General features: G+C 39.2%; 1 protein-coding gene across 4 annotated transcripts in view; it reads left to right on the top strand.

Annotated features, from left to right (window-relative positions):
- Positions 1–16,713, top strand: part of ARHGEF3 (Rho guanine nucleotide exchange factor 3) — a 268,433-nt gene that overhangs the window by 103,619 nt on the left and 148,101 nt on the right. Inside the window, exon 1 of one of the 4 annotated variants that reach the window (XM_034776301.1) lies at positions 2,625–2,722. The exons of the other annotated variants lie outside the window; for them this stretch is intronic. Coding sequence (XP_034632192.1) covers positions 2,690–2,722 — 33 coding nt within the window. The 5' untranslated portion in view covers positions 2,625–2,689. Of the gene's footprint in view, positions 1–2,624; positions 2,723–16,713 lie in introns of those variants that run through there. 4 annotated transcript variants of the gene reach the window in all.

Below are 16,713 nucleotides of genomic sequence, written 5' to 3' on the forward strand. Positions count from 1 at the left end.
GTACTGAACATCACTCCCTGGAAATAAGGCCCCTTTGAGATGTTTCAAATTGGATATCCCAAAACTGAGGTGACTAAAATCACTAGTCATTTTTGAAAGTCTTGGCCTAAATGTCAGAAAACTCCCTATGGCATTTTTTTAAGCTTTCCATTTTTTATTCGTCTATACATCAAAAGGAAAATGAAGCGGTGATTCTCATTTTCAAATGACTTCTTTGCTGATTGATATCAGTTTAGCAGTTTCGTAGCCTGTCTCCTTCCTCTACATTCAGCAGAAGCCTATCATTTAAGCTGATAAAAGATCAAGGTCTTACAGTTAAATGAGGCGCTCTTACCAGTATGTGTCAGTTTTTGTCTTCTTAAAATGTGAAATAAAGTTTAATGGTCCTTAGCTTTCTGCCCAACTCAAATTCTTTTTGATATTCCTGTCTGTTAGAAGTATATAAAGCTCTGAAAACAAGCCTGTATTTGATGTTCTGAGGAAATAAGAAGAAATTAAAATAAGTGGAGTGAAGATGGGGGAGGGGGGCATGGGAAATAAGCAGTATATCACTTGTTAAAAGTAATTTCTTTTAAAAGAAGATGTTTGTCAGAGATAACAAAATATTGTTCGTCAAATGATTTGTCTATTGTTCATCAAATGATCAGTAGAAACAGTATGGTTCAAAGAGCCTACCTTTTAAAAACGATTTTTAACTTTTGCTCATATTAAGTGTATCTGACGCCTTTAAATTTAATTACGTTTAGCCATAACCAAGTTCTCACACTGTTCTCCTTATTTTAGACATTTGTAGTGTTGGGATATTAACGTTATTATGCTTTAGAACATCTCCAAATTCCATAAGTCATATTCATCAGAATATGATGAAAATCTTAAAAATATAATGAGTCAAATCCTCAGCTGGTATAGATGGGTGTGGCTTCATTGACTCACTTCTGATAGCTTCATGTTTTTGATTTTGAGTTAGCCTTTGAATATAAAACAAGAAAATATTTCACATTAAATGTGTTTTTCCAGAAGACATGATCTTTTCCTTCCCTTTTGATGAGTCATTAAAACAGCAGGATCAGTGGATAGTGGATCCAAATTTGTTCGCTTAAATTACATGCAGATGTCCATTGCATGTGTTTATTCAATTGGTTGTGTGACCTAAAGAAAGTACACAGAAATACATATACAAATGACACTGAGCAAAATTAGGAGCTGTGTTTTGATAACTTGACAAAAAAATTTCTCAAGGGATTTATCTGCTTAAAGGATATATGATTTTAAATGATAATGTTCTAAACGTTAATGAGGGGCAATGCATGTAATTTTATGCAAATATTGGAAATTTTTATAAAGTAATAGTACATGAACTGAGAGAGCCTGGAGATTTATTGATGAGAATTGTTTTTTAAACTGTCTTTCTCCTCTCTCTTCCTACCCAAGAAGAAACTTGTTAGCCTCCAGATGGAAAAACTCTCAAGGAGGTAGTCTGCTGATCTGATCATGAGACTGGGACCTAATCTTGTGAGCCCTTCAAAAGCAGAGCTTCTACTGATGTCAATGTGGGGGAGGGGTGAACGTGCACATGGAGATCTTGCAGGATGAGGGTCACAAGTCTGAAATTTCAAGACTGCTATTCAATTTGCATTTCTGTGTCACTAGTTATCCTCGGTGTATTATCTGAGACATTAAAAGCAGCAATAGCATAACACAATGTTTTCTTAATACAGTGCAATCACTATTTTCCAAACTCCAGTCAAGTGAAGGTTGTCTGGTTCCCAAAGGAACTGACTGAAATTCTGCTCTTGTGGGTCAACTAAGATCAGCAGGAATGAAGCTTCTAGCTTCAGTTCTGTAGAACTAGTGAGCTCAGAAGGGCTAAGAGTAAGCTCATGTGAAGTTCCTGCACAGTTTCTTTCCTACAGAACATGGGACCTTTTCAAAATCTTATTTTGAGGCCTCATTTCAGCAGTGCTTCTATACTCTCAGGATCTTTGCCCGCTATTGCTTAATTTCTGCTGGCTTAGGAGTTCCCAGTTAACTACCCTGCCTCTTTCATGAGGACCTTTCAAAACCTTTGTTAATGAAAGTTTACAATGAAATATATATTTTTAAAAGTCCCCCAATAAATACCTACAGTCTGCTTTGTTTTCTTGACCGAAGCATGTACACTTGGCACTAATCAAGACATTTTGGAAGACAAAAAAAGCACAACATCATTGTCGAAAGTCTACAATCATCCCTCCCTCACATGTACTGCGCATTTTCTCCTATAGGGAACCTCATAGCCACAACAGCCCTGCCCATTCTAGTAAAACTTATTAGTGATTATCTTAATCACGTTGATTGTAGCAGCAAAAGAGTGTCATTCACACTTGGTAGCACTTTTTCTTAAATAACTGTTCTACCTGTTTAAATATATTAACTGCAAAGTATTATTCAAAGATGAATGACTTGCCAAAAAAAAAAAAAAAAAAAAAACCACCAAAACCCCTCAAGATATAGATTGTTGGGCTGGTGTGCATCTCTCAACTTCTGAGACTTGTACTATATAGCTTGCTGTTGCTTCCTGTCATGCATTGTGGCTGCATGGGGAGGAGTTCCTGCAGAAAAGTGGAGAGGAGAAAAAGGGGCCACATTAGTATAAAGAGGATTAAGAAACTACTTGAAATTTGAGTACAGTACAATTATAAAGTACCTCATGGTGTGGTGTTGCTTTTTTGTGCATCATCAGGTATGTCAGGAGCTATGTTACTTTATTGTGTGTGTGTGTGTCTGTCTGTCTTTTGTGCACAAAAATTTCACAGATTTTTGTTTACTTAAATGCACGGCAGGATTTAAAGTCAGATAGCCATGCAACCCAGGGGTTGTTTAGGGAGTATAGTTATTTATGTAAGGGAAGGATGTACTTAAAAACATGAATATGTAACATGCTATAATACTGCCTAAAGAAAGAGGTTTTTTTAATTGTATTTATTTTTTGTAGTTCTGCTGTAAAATGAGAGAAGATGTGATTTTAAAAAAATACGAAGGGCCTGTTTCTGCAACCCTTATGTGAGGACCACCATTTTGTCAAACAGTGGAGACTGAACTGAATAAAGAGTTAGATTCTGAAGTGGAGAGTTGTAAAATAGATTCATACTTTCTGGATTGGGCACAGAGGAAGATATATAATACATATTGAACAGTAGTTACACTTACTTGCATTAGGTAGCTTTTAACCATGTGACTATTTCCATTGATTTCAATATGAGTACTTGGTTAAATACTACTTATCATGAGTAACAGGTGTTTGATCAAGTCTGAAGTGGGCAAAGTTTAACTACTTTACTGGTCTAATTCCAGAAGTCCTAATATGATCTTTCCAGTTGGACGACTAGAGAACTTCTTATTAAATGAGGCTATCTTCAAATTACTTGCATGTTTTGCTTTTTTTAAAGCTGATTTAATTCCTGGTAGGATATTTGCAAATTAAATATTGACATAAAAGTTGAAGCATGTGGTATTCTTTATCATTAGTCAGGTCTTGTCAATGTATCCTTCATGGGTTTAATTTATCCTCTGTGTTTTACCATATATATGCAGTATAGAGAACACATAAATTATCTTCTGATGGGTTCATTGTCTGTATTTGTGCTGGCAATACTGCAGCTAGTATTTTACAATGTGGTCATTACATTAGATAGGAACATGTTTGTTCTTTGTTTATTATAAATGGACAGCAACAAAAAATGCTAAAATCTATCACATTCAAGGAAGGTAGTGGAAGTTTAGGGCTTGTTTCTGCCAACCTTACTCATGTTGCCAAGCACCGAATTTGGTGAAATAGCCACAGTACTAGTCCATGTATATTGGTGGCAGAATCAGTCCCATAATATGAAGCAGAATGGGTCAGTGACCCTACACAATCGTTCAGAAGACTCTTTCAGATCCAACATAGAAATAATTAAGCAACTACATGATAATTAAATGTTTGGATTGGGCTTCTCATACCAATATTAAGAATAGTGAAGTGATGCCTATTCAGTTAGGATCCTATGTTTTGTTAGCAGTAAACGTTATTTACAATGTTTTTCTGAAACTTTAACTCACAGGAATAAATCCACAGTTGAGCTTTTGGAAAGTATTACATGGTTTTTTGAGACTAAATTTACCCTTTTTCAGGACCTGCCTTAAATTTTATTGGTAGGAGATAAGAGCTGCGGTTCTTTTACTTATGTAATTACACATTGCCAGAGTCTTGTAAAATCATTCATCATATCTCCTATGTGCATTCACTGTTGCTGATTTAACAAAATACACGTGCAGGTGTAAAAACCTTCACTTTTATTAAATAGCTAGGAATTCTGTGAAAATAAATAAATATAACACTTAATAATGCTGTATACAGTATTGTATGATTGTGGTTGTCTGTCATGCATATGTGGATGCATATAACTACTCAGTCTGTGCATTACATTGGGTATTTGCAGTTACATGAACAATTTTGTGTGCTTACCTTGAAAAACTTGGCTGTAACAAAGGGGGAAATAAAAAAACTTTAATTCAGAATAGACATTGCAATGAGTCACTACAAAGAAAGCTAAATTGTTTTTCTGTAAGTTATAACCTGTATCTTCAGTGTAGCAATGTTATAGCTTGCACATAATTCTTTGAAAAAAGTTACATGAAGTAGTTAGATCAAAGACTAACTACAGGAACTGTCTGTGGTTTTAAATATATCAGCACAGCCATGTTGAATGCAGAATATTGAGATAGCAGAGACAGAGCAAAATACTAGACCAGTAATTAGGGCACTACCAAATTCACGGCCATGAAGCATCACAGACCGTAAAATCTGGTCTCCACCTGTGAAATCTGGTCTTTCATGTGCTTTAACCCTATACTATACAGATTTCATGGGGGAGACCAGTGTTTTTCAAATTGGGGGTCCTGACCCAAAAGGAAGTTGCAGGGGGGTAACAAGATTATTTTAGGGTGGGGGTTGCGGTATTGCCACCCTTACTTCCATGCTGCCTTCAGAGCTGGGCAACCAGGGAGTGGCAGCTGTTGGCCGGGCGCCCAGCTCTGAAGGCAGTGCTCTGCCAGCAGCGGTGCAGAAATAAGGATGGCAATACCATACCATGCCACCCTTACTTCTGCACCTTCACAGCTGGGCGGCCAGAGAGGGGTGGCTGCTGACTGAGGGCCCAGCTCTGAAGGCAGCAGTGCAGAAGTAAGTGTGGCAGTAACATACCATGCTATCCTTGCTTCTGTGCTGCTTCTGGCAGTGGCTCTGCCTTCCGAGCTTGGCTCCTGGCAAGCAGACTCCGTTCTCCAGCTACCCAGCTCTGAAGGCAGCATCGCTGCCAGCAGCAGCACAGAAGTAAGGGTAGCAGTACCGCAACACATCCCCCCGCACGCACCTACAACTCCTTTTTGGGTCAAGACCCCTACAATTACACCACCAGCTATTTAAATCTGAAATTTCACGAAATCATGAAATTTATTATTTTTAAAATCCTATGACCATGAAATTAACCAAAATGGACCATGAATCTGGTAGGGCTTTACCAATAATGGATGACTGCAGCTGCCTAAAATGTAAGTCTGGTTGAATCTCACATACAAGCCTAGTTTAGAGAAATTATTTAATTCTGCTACAAATGCAGCAACATGTGCAGTCTCTCTAGTGATGAGAATCCTGCAGGGGATTCTCAATGCTTGAAAGGGTTCTCTTGAATCAGTCAAAAAAAAAAAATCCCATGTGTAAAAGTTGTTATATAATGAAATAAGCCAGATAGATCCCTCTTATTGGGAGAAAGCTAGAGGCATAGTTTCACACTCACATACTAACTACTTAAGAGATTTTCTTTCTTTGTTTCTTCACTTTTCCAGCTGAGACAGAGTACAGCTAAACTGCAGCCCCTCTTACTCAGGAACCAAGTAGAAATGGCTTCAGCTCATCCCCTTAATCAGATGGGATAAGCTTGGCCAATAAGGGTCACATGTGAAATAACATGTGTGACTTGCCACATGTGACCTAGCTGAATGAACCGGGCTTGAACTTCAAATAAATGGTTAACAGCTGCCAGTAAATTCACTGATATCCAGATAGACCAAAAGGTGTTTATGGTATCATCAAGGATACAAACACAACTTGACCTAGTTTGTAGATACAGGGAGAGCACTGGTCAAGACTATTGAATACTTTTTCTGTTTGAGATAGAGCTAGCATGGCTCTGTAATAAATTCCTTCTCCCTGAATAGACAAGACTAGAATCTGCAACCTCTTCTAGGTCAGATTTCCAGAGACACTGGAATCCAGGGCTATGGAACAACTATTTGCACATTCACTGGTTGAATTACTTGGGAGCTCAACACCCAAAGAATTGATCTGATACAAATAGTGCTTGAAAAGAAGGTCTTATCTGGGAAAAGAGTAGCAAAAGATGTAAATTTAAGTATGTTTGGGACTACTTTAATTTACACCTTCTCTCTCCTTGGTGTATTAGACCAATTCAGAATTCCTTAGATACCAGGAGTGTGTACGTATTCTCAGTTGTTAACTTTTAAGCATTGTTTGTGTTGCAGAAGTTTCTAGAGGCCCAAATTACCTCTGAATTTGGCTTGAGGAGTCTATTGCAAACCATGAAATAGATTTAAACATATTTAGCTCTCAGTTAGATTCTAATAATTTGTACTCTTCCTTGCCTTCCCAAAAAGGGACAGGAGAAGAGAATAAATAGTCCAGTCCTCAAATAAAGCTTTGCTGCTCCTTGTCCTTCCAGCATCCCGTATATGCCCACCTATTTCCTGTTAGTTACACACAGTGAATGAGATTTTCATTGTTCATTTTGTTACTTTGATGGCAAAATCTCAAATCCATCTCACATTACAAAGACAAAAGAATAAATCTCACTTTTCACGTTCAAAGTTGGATGGCAGAGGATGCTCTTTCCTGCTGCCATTTTCCTGGCAGGGTTGTGAATTTAGGTAGCCAGCTTAGAATTACAAAGAGATTTGGACCCTGTTTTCATAAGGGCCTGTAATAGCATTCATTAGATTTTCGGTAAAATCAAAACAGACAAATGTATGTTTCTTGTAGTTGATATAAAAACTTGTGTAGCTTTTAGTTGAATCCTCTAACCGTTCTTGGCCATGCACATACCAATATATAGACACCATGGTGGCCAGCTAACTGCATGCATATGGGATCGTACTAGAACTTGCAAATAGCTGTTAAAAATACTTAGTCTATTGCTGGACCCTAGAGGGAATCTCCATTAGTTATCAATAGGAGTAGGACTTAAATTAAATGTTCAGGTCCTGAATCAGGGAACAGGAGAATTGCTGTGTCGGAGATTTGATCAGGTCTTGCATATTCTAAACAGTAGAGGGCAGTAGAAACATACACAGAAGCTAATGTATTACAAAATTTTAAAGGTTTTTGGTTCTGTTTAGAGTTCAAGTGAATTATTTGCACCAATATTATATAAAGAACTGATATATTAGCGGTTAGAAGATTGGGTAAATTGTTCTTTTATGCTTTTCTTCATTCTGTATTAGAATCTGGTATTAGCCTATAAAATTATGGCCCTGTGGGTATGTACTTTGCATCATTAAACCTTCAAAGAGACATTGTGCTGTGAGCAAATCTACTTCAGGATCCTGTGGGGTTTCCCATGCCCTCAGGACTGCCTTCAAAATCTCAGGGCTTTCACTGGTATAATGTGAAAGTACCACTAAAATACAAAAGAGGAGGAATAAAGAGATGAGTCCTGTCCATGCAGGCCTCAAAGAAGACTGTTCTGAGACTCACTTGTATTTGGATCCACTTGAAGTGGGAGACATGTTATTTTTTCTCTTTTTTAAAAGAACCCTATTTGTTAGATTTTAATCAAATAGCAATGAGAAACCTTGGGATGGGGGGAGGTGGTCATCCAAGGGGAAAATCATAGGCTTTTTGTTAGCCATTGTAGGAAGGTAGGCTCATAGGATTAGCATGACATGGTCTGTTCATCCCCCTTCACTCCTCACACAAATAAAGAGCTGTAATTAAGAACTTTGTATTGTATCAGTTAATACAAAATTCCTTTTGGCATCTGTAACTTTTATTTCATCGTAGAAACTTGAATACCAGTACAGTAGTAATATGATAAGATGTAAAATGGCTAATCTTACATGAGCCCTTAGTCTTCTTCTAGTACCACAAAGCAAGCTGGCATTAAGCTGAGTAATAAGACACCACTGCTGCCTGTTGTGGTTCATTTCAAAAGTCTGCTTTGTGATGTTATATCCTACCATCTGTGGCAGGAAATGTTAAATTAGTAATTATTCAACAAACCTTATAATGGAAGAAGATTAATCTTTTGGACAGGTAATTTTATACCCAATTTAAATTGGATCCAAAACAAATTTTGTGTGTGTTAATTGAGAACCACATGTATAAAACACTTGGGTTAGTATAGCTCATTGTTACACTGAAGAGACCAACCTACCCAAAATATAAACTTTTAAGTTTCTAACTTGATGCTGATTTTACTTTATTTTGGAGCTATATCATCCATGAAACTTCTGCCTATCTGAAATTAATATATTTATAATCCCCCGAGAGCCAGAATGGTACTGAACACATTTCAATGGTTTCTTAAAGTACATACCTTTATGTACATTTCACAGCCCACTATAATATAGTGCATCTTGACATTCTTTTATTTGGCAAAATATAATCACATTTTGGAATATGATGCAAAACCCAGCTTCTGACACAGATCTTTTTTCCCCAATAACAATGTTGGAGAGCAATCCAGCAGTCTTCTGGGACTTGCAATTTTTCAAGTGATTTAAAATAAAGTGCTGCAGTCCCTTTTTTGACCTAGTAGGGTTAAATCCTGATTTACGTGAAGGGCATGCTTTAGCAATAGGAGCAGACTGGTTTTCTTAAACGTAGTTATTTTGGTGCAATTTTGTGTGAGACACACTTGTATTTTGGGAAAAAAAATGGCTAAAGTAGATTTGTTACTTCCTTCCCCATCACGGGATATTTTTTATCTAGTTATTTTCATACATCTTGTATTTCCTCTCCCAGGTGGTAGTATATAAATCTCCGGTATCGATAAAATAAACCTGGTGATGAAGAGAGGATGCCAATCCATGCTTCCTGTAACAATGTCTCATTACTCTAATTCCTGTAATTAAATCATTGCTTTTTTATATAATTAGATATCTTACTTTCTCATCTCCTGTAAGATAATTACTGAGAAGAACAATTCTATCTTGATATATTGAGACCAGGAAGCATTCTGCTTTTAGCCTGCCAGTGATGTTGACCCACATGGTGTGAAAGAAGGGCACTTAGTAGCACCTGCTATATACTTAAAATTGCTAACAGCATGTGTTCTAAAACACAGTCATAGCTTTCCAAAACAGTCTCTGCCCAAAGGTGAATGTGTTGGGATTTCTATTGCTTGTTTGTTTGTTTTTGTGGAAAGAAATTAATCCCTTTGGGCTATTTTTGAGGTTGACAAGGTGGAGGGGGGGAGAAAGGAACACACTCTTTTAGCCAACAGTCCAGTGAAAACAGCTAAAGGTTGACACTTACCATGGATGCAGTATGAACTGAGAACTAGTGCTTTGGCTTGGTTTAAAAAAAAATATTTTTTTAACTGTCTGTTGGGCACAAAGAGAAGAAAATGTCCTTAAGTCTAGAGGTATACACTTGAAATGTGTACACTGTGTATATATGAGTAGCCAGTGCACACATTTTTGTGTGCAGAGAAGTCACAACGGGACAGGCGTGAATGCTTACTCACATGTGCAGACACACACACCCCTATTGCTAATATCTGCAATTGAAGCACAGATGAAAGAGGAGGCATCAAGGACTTAACACCCAAACCATTTCCTAGTGAGGATATAAATCAAAACTGTTCCAGACCTGTTTTTAATTTTAATAATTATACAACAAATAATAAAGAACAAATTTGTAGTGAGATAGATGCTACTTGACCACAGATGCATTATGCTGTTCTGGAAAACTTATGATTAAATAGAAAATACTGTGATTAAATAATATTGCAGTTATGACACTAATCAACTAAATAAAAGACATTTAAAATGAACGGGGATTATTCTCTCATTATCTCAGATTTTTCAAACAACACATCCGCCTATTGGACAAGGACAGGATATTGACTATAATTATGTCTTTCCTAGTTTTTGTTCGGAATTTAAAGTAGAGATAGGCTCGAGTCAGAAAATTCAGATCCAGATTTTAAATACTGCAAATTTCAGGGGTATTCAGATTTCGGATTACCAGTACTACCCCAATATGGAGAGAGGATCCTAAATAGTATTGATTTATCTCAGTGCGAGACACTAATTTTCATGTATTTTCTAAATTTATCTGAGTCTGTTTCTTCTCATAGACCTCTGGAACCATATAATATTGAGGTTTCTTCTTGAGGTTTAATCTAGAAGAAAGTTGATACACTCTCAGAATGTAAGGTCCTTATAGTAATATTAACTTGTCCAGTTGGCTTATATAGAGTACATGTGTATATACAGATAATGTGTGATAAAAATTTAGTATCCTAACTTGTAATCAAAAGTATTATACATGTGCAATGCAGTCAATCTTGAGTTTCCATAAGGACCTTAACTTATCCATTCCATGACATGTTTGTGTTCAAATCTTCAATCATGTCCCATGAGTGTCCCTTTCTTGGCATGCTGATGGAATGATCCATGCTTGTTTATACAGCACATTCTGTTGTCTGGGCTTGTGATCTGTCTGTCACACTCCCTTTCCTATCCATAGGAATCTATAAGTCCTGTTCTTTATTTTCATTATAATATGTCAGTGTTACAGAACATGCTGAATTCTAGGTAATATTAATAGGAACTGGACATGCTGTCTGTGGATGGTATAAAAATTCGGTTCTTCCACTCTAGTGCTATCCTACCCTTATCAGCATATTTGCTTTTGTTGTCATATCATGTTACCTTGGATTTATATAATACTACATGATTTAAGAAAAGAGGATAACCTAATACTTAATGTGATATGATGCAACTAGAATTTTTCTATGTGTTTGTTGTTCAAGCAGTGCACACAATCAATATTTTAATATGGTAGGGACACTGATTACTTACTACTTAAATTACCTTAGGAAGCTCAGGTTTTTGTTATTATACAGCTTAACTGTATTTAACATTTGGAATTTAAATTCATGGAATTAGACATTTAGTTGCACAGTGTGTCTGTAGCACTCTAGGGCACTGAAAATCAGATAATGCTTAATCATACAAATATACGTTTAGAATCAATGAAGTGGTTATTTTTTATTAGAGGGCTTTTAATTCATTTGTGGTATTTTGAATGTATTTCTAGAAACGTGTTAATCAGAAACATGCAGTTGCTGATAGCTTTACTGTTACTTATGCTTTTAAGGCCAGGTTTTCATTCTCATTATTTTCAGGGGGTTGGGAGAAGCTCAGTTTTGGCAAGCCCAGGATAAAATTTCAAAAAGCATTTAGGTGACTTTTAGTGATACTTAGTCATGTAAGTCACATAAGTGCTTTTGACAATTTTACCCACAGTAGGGTTACCATATTCAAACATTTAAAAAAGAGGACACTCCACGGGGCCCCGGTCCCGCCCCCGGCCCTGGCCCCGCCCCTGGCCCCGCCCCAACTCCACCCCTTCTCCAACCCCTTCCCCAAAGTCCCTGCCCCAACTCTGCCCCCTTCCCTGAGCACCCCGCATTACCCGTCCTCCCTCCCACTCTGATCTTGGTTGGAGGTTGCTAAGTGCTTCCCTGCTCCCCACTCGCCCTGCAGTCCCTGCACCCCCCGCCCCTGCAGCCTCTGTGACCCCTACTCCCCACTCACCCTGCAGTCCCTGCAGCCCCCGCCTGCCCTGCACCACCCTGCCCCTGCAGCCTCTATGCCCCTGCCTGCCCTGCTCCTCCTCGCCCTGCAGCCTCTGCACCCCCCGCCTGCCCAGCCCCTACACCCCCCTGCCCCTGCAGCCTCTATGCCCCTGCCTGCCCTGATCCTCCTCGCCCTGCAGCCTCTGCTCCCCCACTCACCCGGCAGAGGGAGAGCTGCGGGCTCCACGTGGACTCAAACACTGTTCTGTGCTGCTCTGCGGGGGAGGAGGGAGCGGGGAGGGGGAGGGACTCTGGCTGCTAGAGGCCCCAGTGGCTGCGAGCGGCTTTCAATCAGCCCCCGCCATCCAATCAGCCGAACTGCACTCTGCATGAGGGGAAGGGGGAAATCCTGGACATTTCTGCTTGATTAGAAATCCCCCCCAGATGGCCATTTAACGCTGAAAAAGCCGGACATGTCCGGGGAAACCCGGACGGATGGTAACCCTAACCCACAGAGTTTTGTGCCTGCAGAGATGGAGGCTCTTGTTTGAAAATATGGCACTTCATTAACATATGGGGGGGGGAGAGGGTGGGAGAGAAATAGTTCCTGGTAGGATTTGGAAGCAATACATTTTATTTTTGAATGAACTATGCTTCATATTCCAAAAGAGAAGTAAAAAGGTAGATACAAATCCAGTATGGAGGTAATCAGTTATTTGTTCCCTCTATACTTATTAACAAAAAGACATCAAAGAATAAACATCCTTGTCCAGATTAAAAATAATTGACACCGGGAAAAAATAGTAATGCATACATACATATAATGAAAGTAATTAGTAAAATTAGTTCAAATTTGACCATCATTTTTAGGAATATAAAAATCATGAAGGGCAGTCACATTTTTAAGGCTCTGTGACTGTCTGCTACAACTTTAACCTGCTGGTTTCCACCTGATGTAATCTGTTTATAATTGTTCAGTTCAGACTGAAGAGGGTTTTACTAAAAACACTTATCTTTAAACATTATCTTTAAATATTTGAATTGGGACTCAAGAAGTGGCTGTGTATGTGAGAATGGAAACAGGCACTAAAACCAAGAATTTTCTGTACCAGTGAGGGTTTGGCAGAGCAAAGGAGGCTGGAATGGAGAATGAATCACATTGAACACATTTTGGCAGATGATCCAAGGGTCAATCATACATGCCCTTTCTAAAATAATGGCCAAAAGCCTATATATAGTTGCTGTTGGATAACTCTGCAGCTACAACAGTTTGTCCTGTCTTCTTCAAATTCATTCTAATCCTTCAGCCTTGCTAATTTGCTTGTGTTTCTTATTTAATTTTTTAATTAGCTTTAGGTAGAACTCTGCCATGGCTGGAAATGTCACGTTCTTTGTTAATCCATGGCCACGTGACCATGAGTAAGATTCATTTAATGAATTCTTAAGCAAAGGAGCTATCATCTTGTTTTATGTGCTGTCATTTGTTACTATCCTTCAGTGTTAATGTTGTTAGGTTTATGTTATCCTTTGCCTTATTTCTGTGTAATTGCAGAGAACATTTATTATAGCTTCAGAGGTGAATTGTTGTTTCCTAGTTGAATGATTAACCTTATATGATTTATAAATATGTAATAATTCACCAAAACTCTAAATATTTATTTTAAAAAAGGGAATAATGCTTAATCCCTTCTAGAATTTGGAGCACATACTCTTTTTAAATACACAAGATATTTCCTATCTTTCTGTGGTTTCTTCTTTTTAAGAAGAAGAATGTCGCCTCCCTGGGTAGTGTATAGACCTCAGCTGCATTCTTTTCCTTTGAAGTGATGGAGTAGCCAACTTTTTGTTATGTTAGAATGTTGATTCTTCTGGAATGTATTGGATTTTAAGGTTTACAGACTGAGGCGTGGTCTACACACAGTTTTTGTACTGGTATAACTGTTAGTTGCAGCCGTGGGTTGTGTTTTTTTTATTTTTGCTTTTCTTAGTGATGAAGCAGTACAACTTTTGTATGTAGACCTGGCATAAAAGAATACTTCCATAGTTCTTGCTTGCAAAGCAGAGACTGAAGACTCAAAGCATACCCAAATATACCAGTACCTAAACCCTTTGGAGTAAACTGAACGGATTTGGGCAATTACGTATGTAGAGTTTTTATGAGTCATACAGAATATTCTACAGTTCATTTATTAGTACCTTATGAAGCATTACCATGTGAACAAAGTACATTTTGTAGCACTCTATCCCTGACTTTTTATTATATGTCTTCCATCATTAATTCATCATGCTTGTCCTTATTAATAATGTAGATTAGTTTATTCTGCAGAGTAAAATGTACTGAGTGTTGCCTCCGATTTACACATCTGCTGTTTGGCTGTCTAAACCAGAGTTCCTCTGGCATTGCAGTCTGTCCTTAACTTGTTGCTGATAATGTTTTGCACTAGAACGTAACAGCAAGAGGTGTTCAATTATGCACACTGTAAAAGGGGAGAATGTGGTTCAATTAAGCATTTCCATTATGTCTTTATATGAGAATTCACAGTCTGGTTCTGCTTTGAAATTAAAAAATGCTAAAATGCAACTGTTATGGTTTTAAAATAGACCTCTACTTTTTTTCTCCCACTTTTATATAAAATCTTGGCTATAATTTTGAGGATGAGATTCTGGGCTTTTTCTTTTTCTTTTTCTTTTCTTAAATTCCCTGAAAGAGATTCAAACATAGCATAATTGCATTTTAATATGATTAGGCAATTCATAGATGTATTTAGGTTTAGTAATGATATATTATGCATGTCAGCAGCTATGCTTAAATTATTAACATCGTGTCCAATAAAAACATTTGACTTTTATGATATTCTCTCTTCTCTTTCATCAAAGAGAAAATACCACCTTGGCAAATGATCTTACTGGATTTCACAAGCCATGCACTGGCCATAATAAATATGTTGGTTGTGTTAGTAATAGGTGGAAAAAGAAGAGCATTGTGCTTAACAACTGTTGGGGAGGAGAGCGTAGAAGACAAGTTGTTTCTACTGTTACTGTTGGTAATTTTTCCTGAAAAATAGTTATTTCTTGTGAAAGAACATATTCTGTAATACTCTTAAAGTTAGTGAAACTTACTGTATCAGCCACTGATGCTCATTTGTGGTATAAGTACCATCAACTGTGGTCCTTGAAATACTTGCTGGTGGTCCTTGCTCTCAGCTGCTAAAGCACATATTAAAAGAAGTTAAAAGTACAGTAACTCCTCACTTAGGGCTGGTCCACACTGGGGCGGGGGATCGATCTAGGAAACGCAATTTCAGCTACAAGAATAGCGTAGCTGAAGTCGACGTTTCCTAGATCGAACTAAGTTTACTTACTGCGGGTCCATGCGGCGCAGGCAAGCTCCCCTGTCGACAGCGCTTCCTCCTCTCGGCGAGCAGGAGTTCCGCAGTCGATGGGGGAGCACTTCTGGGATCAATGTATCGCGTCCAGATGAGACGCAATAAATCGATCCCAGAAGAATCATAGAATCATAGAATATCAGGGTTGGAAGGGACCTCAGGAGGTCATCTAGTCCAACCCCCTGCTCAAAGCAGGACCAATTCCCAACTAAATCATCCCAGCCAGGGCTTTGTCAAGCTGGGCCTTAAAAATCTCCAAGGAAGGAGATTCCACCACCTCCCTAGGTAACGCATTCTAGTGCTTCACTACCCTCCTAGTGAAATAGTGTTTCCTAATATCCAACCTGGACCTCCCCCACTGCAACTTGAGACCATTGCTCCTTGTTCTGTCATCTGCCACAACATACAACGCAACCCCCCCACCTTTTCTGCCCTGCCTGTCCTTCCTGAACAGTTTATATCCATCCATGACAGTACTCCAGTCATGTGAGTTATCCCACCAAGTCTCTATTATTCCAATCGCATCATAGTTCCCTGACTGTGCCAGGACTGCCAGTTCTCCCTGCTTGTTTTCCAGGCTTCTTGCATTTGTGTATAGGCACTTAAGATAACTCATCGATTGTTCCTCTTTCTCAGTATGAGATAGGAGTCCTCCCCTCTTGAGCTCTCCTGCTTGTGCTTCCTCCCAGGATCCCATTTCCCCACTTACCACAGGGCTTTGGTCTCCTTCCCCCGGTGAACCTAGTTTAAAGCCCTCCTCACTAGGTTAGCCAGCCTGCTTGCGAAGATGCTCTTCCCTCTCTTTGTTAGGTGGAGGCCATCTCTGCCTAGCACTCCTCCTTCTTGGAACACCATCCCATGGTCGAAGAATCCAAAGCCTTCTCTCCGACACCACCTGCGTAGCCATTCGTTGACTTCCACGATTTGACAGTCTCTACCCAGACCTTTTCCTTGCACAGGGAGGATGGACGAGAACACCACTTGCGCCTCAAACTCCTTTATCCTTCTTCCCAGAGCCACGTAGTCTGCAGTGATCTGCTCAAGTTCATTCTTGGCAGTATCATTGGTGCCCACGTGGAGAAGCAGGAAGGGGTAGTGATCCGAGGGCTTGATGAGTCTCGGCAGTCTCTCCGTCACATCGTGTTTCCTAGCTCCTGGCAAGCAGCAGACCTCTGCAGACCTCGATCTCTACCCGCCAAATCGGGCGGGTAGTGTGGACCTACCCTTAAAGTCGTCCGGACCTACCCTTAAAGTCGTCCGCTTAACGTTATTTCTTTGTCACATTGCTGATCAGTTAGGGAACATACTCATTTAAAGTTGTGCAATGCTCCACTCTTATGTTGTTTGGCTGTCTGCCTTCTCCACAGCTGGTCGCCTCCCTACGCCCCGCCCCCCAGCGCCTCCCGGCTGCCGGCAGACCTCCCGGCTGCCGGCAGACCCCCCCGGATCAGCGCCTTTCCCCCTCTTCCCCCCCGCCTCCTGCC

The sequence above is a fragment of the Trachemys scripta genome, chromosome 7, assembly GCF_013100865.1.
Source record: "Trachemys scripta elegans isolate TJP31775 chromosome 7, CAS_Tse_1.0, whole genome shotgun sequence".
Lineage (NCBI taxonomy): Eukaryota > Metazoa > Chordata > Testudines > Emydidae > Trachemys > Trachemys scripta.